Source organism: Neolamprologus brichardi, chromosome 15 (assembly GCF_056152115.1).
Source record: "Neolamprologus brichardi isolate AB-2024 chromosome 15, ASM5615211v1, whole genome shotgun sequence".
Classification (NCBI taxonomy): domain Eukaryota; kingdom Metazoa; phylum Chordata; class Actinopteri; order Cichliformes; family Cichlidae; genus Neolamprologus; species Neolamprologus brichardi.
This window is the reverse complement of record NC_142118.1, coordinates 4,562,093-4,573,456: the sequence shown is the minus strand read 5'-3', so window position 1 is coordinate 4,573,456 and position 11,364 is coordinate 4,562,093. Positions and strand designations below refer to the sequence as shown.

The 11,364-nt window shown below is 43.5% G+C and overlaps 2 protein-coding genes across 2 annotated transcripts; both read right to left on the bottom strand.

Moving 5' to 3' along the window:
- Window positions 1–1,761: 1,761 nt before the first annotated feature.
- lamp5 (lysosome associated membrane protein 5) lies at window positions 1,762–7,256 on the bottom strand. Its single transcript, XM_006793014.3, has 6 exons — window positions 6,677–7,256; window positions 6,013–6,191; window positions 5,411–5,542; window positions 4,935–5,031; window positions 4,235–4,423; window positions 1,762–2,901 (listed from the first exon to the last, which is right to left on the bottom strand). The coding sequence occupies exons 1-6, from the start codon at window positions 6,735–6,737 to the stop codon at window positions 2,726–2,728; spliced, it is 834 nt and encodes a 277-aa protein (XP_006793077.1). The 5' UTR covers window positions 6,738–7,256; the 3' UTR covers window positions 1,762–2,725.
- A 371-nt stretch (window positions 7,257–7,627) lies between these two features.
- On the bottom strand, window positions 7,628–9,589 carry ankrd63 (ankyrin repeat domain 63). The gene has a single exon (XM_087852288.1). The coding sequence runs from the start codon at window positions 9,545–9,547 to the stop codon at window positions 8,066–8,068; it is 1,482 nt and encodes a 493-aa protein (XP_087708414.1). The 5' UTR covers window positions 9,548–9,589; the 3' UTR covers window positions 7,628–8,065.
- Window positions 9,590–11,364: the final 1,775 nt, after the last annotated feature.

Sequence of the window (11,364 nt, the reverse complement as noted above, 5' to 3'; positions counted from 1 at the left end):
TTTTACACACGCACTCACATAACGCTCAGCGATTCTCTGCGCGATCAACCTCTCACATGTTTAAGCTGAGGGAGATTTCACTTGTCATGTTTGCATAGTAAGCTAACGATTGCTAGTCAGAGGAATTGGTGCGCAAATTATCATCACTCACCAATCAGTACTGTCGCTCTCTATACACAGTTCATGCGATTGCAAAGTGAAAGCAAAAAACAAGCGCAAATTCAAACGCGATTTCAGTATGTCACATATTGACAGTGGCTCACCGATGCCAATGACATAATTACCCAGCTACATTTCCGAAAGAATGCAAAACCATTGACATATATTTTTCCTTCCTACGATAGCCCGACGGGCAGGGCAGAGATAGATTTTGGTAGCCCGACTGGAAAAAAGCCCCAGGACGTCGGGCTAGCGATTTTGCGAGCCATGTATCTGATTGAGGAATCACTCATCTTTGGAAAAGAGAGTTTATTATGGAGAAATGTCTCTTTCCAAAATAAAAGCTATACTATACGCTTCTTCTGGGCTATATTCTCAGCAGCATATTAAACATATCAGGTCCCCATAAGGAGAATCATGTGCTAACGGCTGTCTAAATGACTCGGGTAAAGTTTGTAGCATGCGTGCTTGTTTTTGTCTGCTTCCACTTGTCTTTGCACTAGGATGATGTCGGCATAAATGTGCAGTCATATTCGTTGTGTTCCCACTAGTGCTGTCAGCGTAAATCTGGAATGACGTTAACGTCACAACACGGCAAATCTCCGTTAACGAGCTACCGCGGATCGCCTCATGAGTGGGGCTGGAAGACGTCAACACATTAACGAGCTAACTGCGCTAACACACTAGTTCCCACCAATTGAGCATTGCTGGTACATCCAACATACTGTTTTACTTTTGTCCATGAGTGCTTACCTTCAGGGTCATACGTCACATGAAAACCAAAATAGTTCCAAACGCCAGATCTGAATGAGGGTGGGGGAGGTTCAATTTCCCATGTTGCAACTAGCCTAGCTTCTGCGCTCAGTGAATCTGTGTTCAACTACTCCGCCTAGGCTGCACTGTCGAGCGCAGATCCACTGAGCGCTCAACACAGACAGCATCGTCAGAAGGAAAGTTGATAAGATAAATTAAAAATGTTGTATTGTTCGATACATATGCATACCGAACCGAAAGCACTGTATCGAACGGTTCAATATCGATACGAGTATCGTTGCACCCCTAATATATACATATATATACACATGTGTGTGTGTTTGTGGTGTGAAAATTGACTTTGAAAGTTCAGTAAGTTAAAACAATACATTTCAAATGTCAAAGGAGCTCACAAATTTTTAAGTTAATAACATTTTTGAGTGAAATTAAGCTGACACACAGCTTTATACTTTTAATAAATTTGAGAATTTAAGTTTCCAGTAGTTAGTCTGATTGAGAGGACATCTACTTTGATGAGTTACAACTCAGGATGATGTATAACATCCATGCTGCCGAAACAAATCGGTGTAGAAGACACAAATGTCCTATTTATTTTCAATTAAACAAGGCCCAGTGTCAAAATCAATACCTCATCCCAGCAGCGTCTCCTCAGACGGGTGCATCAGTCAATTTTTCTCAGTCACCTTATTTCATTCATCCTTTATTTGTCTTATTCACCAAAAGATAGGAAATAAAATAGTGATTTATTTTTTCATTAGAGCTGAAAGAATGAGACTTTGTGCTTTTAACGCTGTAGTAGATAATAGTGGAAGTAGTTTGACAAAGGAGTAGACGTGAGTCCAGCAGTTTATTTAGAACGAAACAGAAGAGTACGGCACAGGATTGCATCAGCAGAAGTTTATGCATAGAATTTGATTCTGAAAATAATTTACATATATTTATATAGTTTTTTTTCCCTTTAGTAACCTCATTTTCATAAACACACATCTCATCATTCAGTGAAATTCCTCGCTGTTTAATACATAGTTTGTGTCAGATGGATGCATTTCTTTCTGCCTCTTGATATGTTCTGTACGTCGGTGCGGAGATCAGATTTGCTGAAGTCAAAGCAAAAACTTTGAATGCCACTGTACTGCACACTACAAGACTGTCAACACTATGGTTGCATTCAAAATGTAATAATAAGAGGATTGGCTAAAAAAAAATATATGAAGGTAAGCTTATACAGAACCAACAGGAGAGAACGGAAATAATTTATCAGCCATTCTGGAAAGAGAAAGAGAGAAGAAGGTGGAAAGACAGCAGAAGCAGAAGTTTCAGACATTTCTTTCAAAGACAAGTTGAATAAGATTAGGCAGAAGTGACCAACTATGATCCAGTGACGCGATGAATTTAAAAAACAAACATACTATAACTTAGAGAGGTCTGAATAAAATTTGTTATTTTCATAAAAGCTTTACTTTTTTTTCTTATTTTAATTAAAACGCTAAGCAGACTCTAGACCAAGATTTAATTCAGTAGCCGGTGAAATTATTGTTTTTTTGGTGGGTTTACACTCCCAACTAAATCCATGACAGCTCCCCCCTCCCCAAACTGTCCCATTAATTTATGTTTCAGCTTTTCAAAAGTTCTTGTGGGCAGTACATGCTACACATTTATCAATCGAGGATTCAGCCCAGTGCGGGGGTCACGATTCTCTGTGGTATTAGAGGCCTGGAACAACAAGGAGACAAAGTCTGTCATCAGGTTAGCTTCGGAGAGAGCCGAGGGGAGCCGCTGCTGTGCCGGTTCACTACATGTTCTTGTACATGGAGCGATCTCTGGGGAGCTGGGGCTGAGCCGCTGTCAGCTTGAGGTGAAAGTGGTAGATTGTGAGTATGATGACGATTATTAGGCCCAGAATGAGGCCCAAGATAAGGGGGAGGGTCTCCTCCAGGCGCTCCCGCTGGTCTGTGATGCATTTGTAGGCTGCAGAAAGTAGAATGATACACCGAGTCAGTATGAGAAGGTGATCGAACGTGACTTACAAAGGGCAAAGATGGTGTGTAGATTATTTCAGAACTTATTTGTATGCATGCTGGATGATATTTTTTTTATACCTGAACTATATTGTTATACATAATATCAGGGTATTCTTTTATTCTATTCAGATTTAAGGCTGAACTTCATTTAGTTGTGTGAGTTATGTACTTTTCAATGACAATAAATTGAATCCAGTCTAATCAGATGATTGTTTTCTTGGTGAACTGAGTTTATTGTCTGGAAAGATTAAATTACCAGAAAAGACTGAGACTTGAACCAGTCAACATATTAGCATTTTTGCTTAGAGGTGACTCAGAGCTGTTTGATTTTCTGTCGTCACTTAGATAACTTTGGATGTTCTTGAAACATCTAGTTGTTGACATGAAGGAGACATACACGTGGCATCTCACAAGTTTAGTCAAGCATCTCTGTTCTCTGGATTTTTTTTCTCGGGGTGGCTGTAGCTCAGAAGGTAGAGCAGGCCATCTATTTATTGGAAGGTTGCTGGTTCAATGCCTGGCTGTGTTCATCAGGTTTGTTCTACTTATGTGCAACGCAAGGTAGAATTCTAATATTTCAACAAAATTAACCATTTTGTTTTTTGTTGTTGTTCTTTTTTTTTGCACAATTGTTGTGATGATCTCAGCAATAAGTCATATCTCTTTTAGTTAGACTTTTTTTTTCTCTTTTGTGTATTTTATAGTTTCGTACACTGGTGTTTGTGGGAGTGGGATAGGACACCTAAGCCATCATTGGATGTACAGTATGTATATGGGGCTTAAAGTTGAAGGTGCTTCTCCCTGTGGACAGCAGTTATACACACTAGGAGAAAGGCAGTGAAGCATTGCACAGCCTAGTTTACAGCAGCTAAGGGACAAATGATTCTTACAAGGTGATGGGACAGAGAGGTGAGTACGTCTATAAAAGCTGCATTCAGGGCAAGGATATGAGTGCACTCATAAACTCCTAATGACCCACCCCCCACCCCCCTTTTTCTCTCTCTCCCCCTCTCTGCATCTCTTGTGTCCCCACCTCCTCTTTTTCACCCTGGCGTCTTCTCTGCAGCCCTCATACTGCAGCAATAACACCCCCCAGAGAGCTCTGTTTGCGAGTCAGCAAGAGAGACGTACAGCTGTAGCACTCTGAACCCCCAGGATTTCTCATTATCATCATCATCATCTCTGTTGTTCCACGAAATGTGTGACCAGAAAAACATGACGGTGTGTGTGGCAGCAATCGGGCAGTTTTTCGTCAAAGGGGTCTTCTGTTGTGCTCTTACGTTCACTGAACATGAAGTCAGACGCGATGTCAAAGGGCTGGATCTGGATGTCATACATGGAAACGGTGATGCCCTTCTGGTGGTCACTTGAGATAAGAGTGAGGGTCTGCTGTGCCGTGCACACATAGGAGCGCCCGGCAGGGGTCACCAGGGCTGACAGCCGGTGGGTGCTGGCTGTGTGCTTCCCAGCTGGAGAGAAATGAAAAGGGGGGGGGGGGGGGCGGCGGGTTGTGAGTGGAATGTGAAGGAGGACATTATGATGCAACCAACACTAAGGTGCTTGTGTATGTAACTGACCTTTGGTTTAATGTAGAAAGGATGTCCAAGTTAATAACTTGAAACATTCAAAGTATAATATAACTGGCTCCTGTTGAAATTCTCCAAAATAAAATGTAATGAGTAACGAACAAAGTCTATTGGGGATTAATTGTTTTTTGGAAGAGGTCCGATTTATTCATCCGTTTTTTTCTCACTCAGTTGTTTCAAAAATAAAAATGTGTAATCTCAGCTAAAAGTCACAGGGTGAATAAAATAAAAAAATAATTCAAAATCTAAATTAATTTTGCTAAAACTCTTAATTGATGTTGGTGGGCGAAACTCCTACATTCCTCCACGAATCAGCCTCTAATTCCAGCTTAATGCTGCTGGGAAATGAATGAGGGGAAGTTGCGCGATGGAAATTGCTGAGTCTGAGACTCACGGTTGTATGCGTTGATGAAATGCGATGTCTCCGAGGTGTCGTAGACGAACTGAACCTTGCTAATCTTCCACACCTCGATGCCCTTGTCACGGAATTCCTGCAACACACGGGGAGACATAAACACTCACGCACACATGCGTCAAACGACGGGGAAGGTGATTTGGCCTGCGCTCGCGAAAAACTGAGTTACTCGATTTTTTAAAAGACTTTTGTGTTGAAATCTTTGGGAAATTACCAAATTCTAATACATTTGGTAAATTTACTGGGTACGTTTCTTTTAAGCCAGAACCAGTAGATTTAATTATATTTAAATCACGGGATTTGCACTCATTTTACACAGGCTATACGCGCTGTTTCCGCGTGTCAAAATAATGTAATTGGCAGCCAATTTGTGAATGCACGCATTTTCTTAAGACTTATGGGGATATCTTGGTTACATTTCATGTAGTGTAGATACATTATTTTCGTTTACTCGCCTTGGAAAAGTAGATGCGGAGGATGTAGGCGTTGTTCTTCCAGGTTATGTGGATCTCTGACTCGGTGCTCCCACATTTCCCCTCGATTTCTGCGCTACGGGGGAGAGTGAACGACGCCTGCTCGGTGATCAGCTGCAAAAACATTCAGCAAGCGTCAAGGTGGCAAACAGCGGACTGAGTTTCCAATGAAAGAAAGCATTATCTGTGCGCCAGATTGCACTGTAGTGGTATATAATACAACTGCATGATTCTGAATTTTTTTAAAAATTCATTTTAATCTCTTTTAAATGTTTCGAAAAGTTTGCTGTTATCCGTTCTTTATAACTGGACTCGTAAGAGAGGTCAGCATTTTGCGCACAGCCGTGGGTCACAAACGCATATTTTAAATTTATTGTAGGCCTAAATTTATTTAAAGTAACTCTTTCTTCTTAACAGGAGTTTAAAGAAATCACATTGAATACAATGTAAATATTTTACATCTTAAAAATCCCGTTTCCGATGTTTCGATCCGTTTTACGCACAAACCAAAACGTTTAATTTTAAGCGGGTTTCTTTCATTCCTGAAGCATGCGTTGTATTAAAATTCAGTGGGGATTCCTTACGTCTATCCCGTTGAGTGCAAGCACGTCATATGGCACGAGGAATTTTACAGCGAACTCCACCATGAGACATGTCGTGCCGTTCTCTCGAACCGCGAAGATGGCTTTGTCTGGGTTGTTGGAGAGACCGGACAGGTTTTCACCTTCCTGCTCAGCCAGCACCACGGACAGCGCCAGCACACCTGACGACAAGAACAGAGGTGGTGAGCCTGGTGACAAATGGCTCGCAGACACACTCACGCACACATTTGGGCCACCCCTGAAAACATGCAGAATCAGCAGAATCTGCGTCGTAAACGACCGGAGTTTAAGCTGAAGCCACCTGGCATCTTTTAGATCACCTCGGTTTCTGGTGACAAAGTCAAAAACGGGTTAAAAAACCGAGAGTGAAGTCTGCAGTATCAGGGGAGCAACAGCACATCACGGACTGCAGTAAGAACAGCCTCAGGAAGTGACAAAACTACAACTCCGGTTACATTTGAAGCTCTTTTTTTCCCACCCAAATGAGGAGATAAATAATGGGTGAAATACGCCAACTCATGGAAATGTAAGAACACGCGCGCACACGGAGCCAGTAGTGGCCAGACACAAGCAGTGCACGTGCACGCCCATACACTTACACACACTGCAGTAAGGAGTCACGACAGCTTCACACACACTTTCTTACCAAACACAGTGAACAGCAAAAGTCGGGCGCTCTCCGTGGTGCTGAAACCGAGACGTCCCATCGCTACCAGCTTCCCCGGAGCAGGAAAAAGAGCGGGGGCTAAGTGACTGGGCAGCCGGTGCTGAACCCGCGAAAAGAAAAGAGAGAAAGGAAGGCAGTGAGGGGAGGGAGAGAGAAAATGACAGAAAGAGAGAGAGAAATGGGGGTGGGGAGAGAGAAAGAGAGGAGGATTGCCTCTTCCCAGCGCCAAGAAGTCACGCTCAAATCATCGTGAATGCTGCAGGAAAGAAAAAAAAGTCTCCAGGTTGGGCGTGAGATCCGGTTTGCGCCGCAAAAGCTGCCCGGCACCGAGGAGTTCTGGCTATCCAAACCGACCTCTCCTTTCAAGGTTGACGGGCTTTAACCCAGCGACAGCCTCTGCGCGTTATTAACGTCACGAAGATCCCTTTTTTTTTTCTTTGAAAAGGAAAAAAAAGTCTCTTAAGTTAAAAATGATCGCGGCATACAGTGTCAGTTATTCCCGCAGTGCTGTGGTATCCATGTCTGTGGTAAAGCGACTGCAGGTTGGGGTTGAAATGATGGATGTCTGGAGGGAAACACCGACAAAACCTCTCCCCCTCCTCCCTCTCTCACTATCTCAAACTCCACTTGTGCAAGGTTGAAGCCAAGTGCGTTTGAGAGCGAGAGCTACAAAACGCTCATAATGAGATTTTCACTCTTTCTCTGCCAAAATAAGAGGGGTGTGAACCCGGCACCGGAATCCGTACAGCACTTAGCTTTCTCTAACTTTACACAAGGATGATTTTGAACCCACAAGATCAGAGAAAAATCTGCGCTTATTGACCTTTTGGAATTAGGGCAAAGTGTGAATAAATGTTTTATGTAACACTCACTACCACAAGCCTTATCGAGGGTAGATGCCACACAGACGCACACACATCAGGTTTAGACTTTATTTGATGTTAAGGTGTACTGGAAGATACAGAAAAATCGCACAGCACAACAAGCTTATGCTATACATAAATAATACACATTGTGTATGGCACATTACCTCTTTACCTTTGATGAACACTCCACCTACTCCAAAGGGAGTGGCATATAACACCGGACAAAGTTCCAACCATATATTGACACTACAGCATGCACAGTCGTAAGGCTGCGAGGTACTACGCAAACAGTTTGATTCATTTGTACTGACACCGGATCTTTAAATATGGGTGTAAATGTAAAACTTTAGTAGCATGGATTTATTGTTTCCACTCCAAGCGGAGTAGAACAAAGATGAATGCGTTCTGGTAACTCTCACGGAAATTGCCGGAGTTTTGAAAGTCATGTCTAAACGATCTTTGTGGGAATCCGTTCTTAAGGTAACGCGAGCAAACACGCTTTTTAAGCGTTTGTTTTTCTCAGATGAAAGTCAAACTCGCACTTGACGGAGCTGATGCTGTCGATGCTGGCTTTGCTGTCGACCTGGGGATGTTTTTTAACAGCCTGTGGAAAAGTTTCTGATCGCGGAATCCGCATTGAAAATGCCGTCGGATCCTGTTCCAGCTCTTTCGCATCCTTTTCGAACTCCGGGGAAGTAAAGCGGCGCAACATTTTGTTGCTCAATACAGAGAAAGTCGCGGCTGCAGATGAGGCAGTCGGTGCCTGTGGAGGTTCAGCCTTGCCGGGAGACCTTTCGCGCCTCCTCACGGTTCTAGATTTACGCAAAGGGACCAGAGTGCGCTCAGGAGGTGCGGGGCTGAGCATGCTGGTTGGCAGACTGCACCTTTTCTTATAATAGCTGTCGGGAAATCTGTGTAGACCGAAGTCTAACATTTTGGTTCGTTCTGTTGCCAGCTCATTCTCACTTTTGTTGGCAAGAATGGGGGTCATTAAAATGCCCAGAGCGGAGGGCGCGCTGGGTCTGTGGCTGTTTCTGTTGGGCCGAGGCGAGAACAGTGTGGATCTTTGAGCCTCACAGCCCATCGTTAGAGGGGGGAGGGGGTCATCTGAGGTGGTCGGCCTTCCCTCGCTTTGCAGATGCTTAAAGTTGGTAGAAATACAAGGACGGGGTGCAGGGGTCGAGACTTCAGAGAGGACCAGATAAGGTGGAGGCGAGGAGGCGCCATCGTTCTCCGTTTCAAACTCCTCTATCGAGTTCATGGACGGCAACCCGCTCCGCTTTATCCGCGGGATTGGCTGCCGGGTGCAGTTTGGAGCCAATAGGCAATGAGCATGATTACACGCTCGGAGGACCTCCAGTCTGTCTGCTAAATGTCCAACCTTCTTCTCCAGCTCGCCGGGTCGCAGCTGCGCACTTCCACGAGCGCCTCCGTCCTCGCGGCCCTTTTTGGAATTGTTGGTGAGCGCGCAGATGCATTCAGTGTGGCCAAGAAACTTTGCCACTCCAATAGCAGAGTTGCCAACTTTGTTTTGTCGGTCTATCTGAAGACCCAGCCTCTTGAAAGCTCTCACCAAAAACTCGACAACGTGCGCGTGACCTGCCACCGCGGCGTACATGAGCGCTGTGTTTCCCCACGAGTCTACAATCTCCGGGTCCGCGCTGTTTCGGACCAGGATCTTCACCGCGTCCAGGTGTCCCTGCTCACAGGCGTGACTGAGCGCTGTGCGCCCGTTTCCGTCCCTGCAGTTGACGCTGGCGCCTCTGTGCAGCAGGAGCTCTGCAAACTTACACCGAGCCTGGGCATCGGGCAGCAAGACAGAGGAGATGAGGGGAGTCTGTGCGCCCTCCGTTTTGGAGTCCACGATTTCCCCATCCAGCGCATCCAGAACAAACCGGGCCAGGTGGACTTTATCCTTGGAGATCGCATCCAGGAGGATCTTGGTGCCTGTTTTCCCGTTAGACTTCCCGGGAGCTGTTAGCATGTTTATTAGAAGATTATTATCCAATAAGTTTATTAAAATTTATTTACGAAAACTCATCTTTCTATTAGTAGAGCAGGTTTGGAAAACCTCTTTTCCCCCCAACGATTGCTGACAAACAAAGCCTCCACCCTAATTTTATAGTGAAAGGGAAGCTACGGAGGAGTTGCCGGGCAACGCAAACATAATTAGCCTACCACGCTTTGTTCTTCTTTTCTAATGGAAATACTTTGTTTACAATGACATAAAAAAGAGCGTCAGCACTGGAGCCGCCTGTGTTCAAGAGAGGAGCTGGCTTATCAATTCACTTGTTGAATGTGATGAGACGGCAGTGGTTATTATTTGTGTGTGTGTGTGTGTGTGGAGGGGGGGGGGGGAGAGTGCGTGGGTGGTGTGCTCGTGCCCTACAGTGTGCTTTAGAACACAATTATCAAATCAGAGAAGATGAATAATCCACATTACAGCCGGGAGAGTATATGGTAGCATCTGAATGAATCACATTTTCAGTGACATCATTGGTGCAGCTTAACTACAAAACTGGCAGCAGGATGTTTCAGCATTCCAACTAACAAAACATGCTTACCTCACACCCCTGATACACGTCTTCCTCTGGCCTGCAGTGTTTTCTACTATCCTCGATTGTTTTTGTGCAATATTTCTCATGTAAAACTGTAAAAAAGCTAAGCAAACAAAAGAAACTATTTTCTTTCTGTAAAGTTTTACTATGACTGTGCAGAAAGACTGCAGGGCTGGTGGTGGTGATAGTGTGACAGCATGTAAACATTTATGGTGCCCTCCTCAGATGAGCTGCACAAATGACTGCATGGTTGGGAGAAAATTTATTTAGGTTTGGGTAACTTGGGCACAATATTATTAGTGCTGTGTAATACTGTAAATTTAGGTATCAATCCAAAAACCAGGTAAACACAGGACCAGCGTTGCTGACGTCAATAATATTTTTAACTTATAAAGGCAGCTTATGTAGGTGAGAGCAGTGTGTCGTAACTTATGAGGAATCCACATCAATTTCCAAATTCTGAACATTAATGACACTAAATCCCTGCACTTTCCACTTTAGTTAATACAACAAAACACACCTTTCAGATTTTCATGTATTTATGTTTTTAAATGTGTTAATAATAAATAAAAAAGGCTTGATTTAGCAAAAACAGGTTCAGGCATTTTTCGTAATGAATGTTTGAGGTGTTTCATTCCACCAAAAAACAAGATAAGATCGATACTAGTATGAATCCAAAACTAATACCTGCGTTGGTATTGACACTATCGATATTTGAATCAATGCCCTTTTATGTATACACTTTGGGTACTGCAAGGAAAAAGCTATTTAGTTATTTTATATTCAAGCCCAGGCAGACAACTCTACAGCTAATATTTTGAAAACCAGGCAACCGTAATGTCTTTATATTTATACCTTCCTATTCTAACAGACTACTCAAAGTAGCTTTAAGTAGCAAATCACAATTAACTATTCTGCATTATCTACCTCACATCTACTATCAATTTAGAATCACTACTTATTCTAACATGCATGGCTTTGAAGGAAATCGGTGCACATAAAGGAAACACAGGGAAAACGTGCTAATCTCACTCAGCCAGCATTTGAGCCAGGAACCTTCTTGCTGCTGCAAGGCAACAGTGTTAATCACTCTATTTAATTCAATGCAGTTCAAATTGTATTTATATAGTTCACAACAACTGTCACATCGAGGTGGTTAATATGGTAAGGTAAAGACTTTAATATTAGAAAGTAACCCCAACAATCCCAGAGCATCCCCATGAGAAAGTCCTTGTGACAGAAG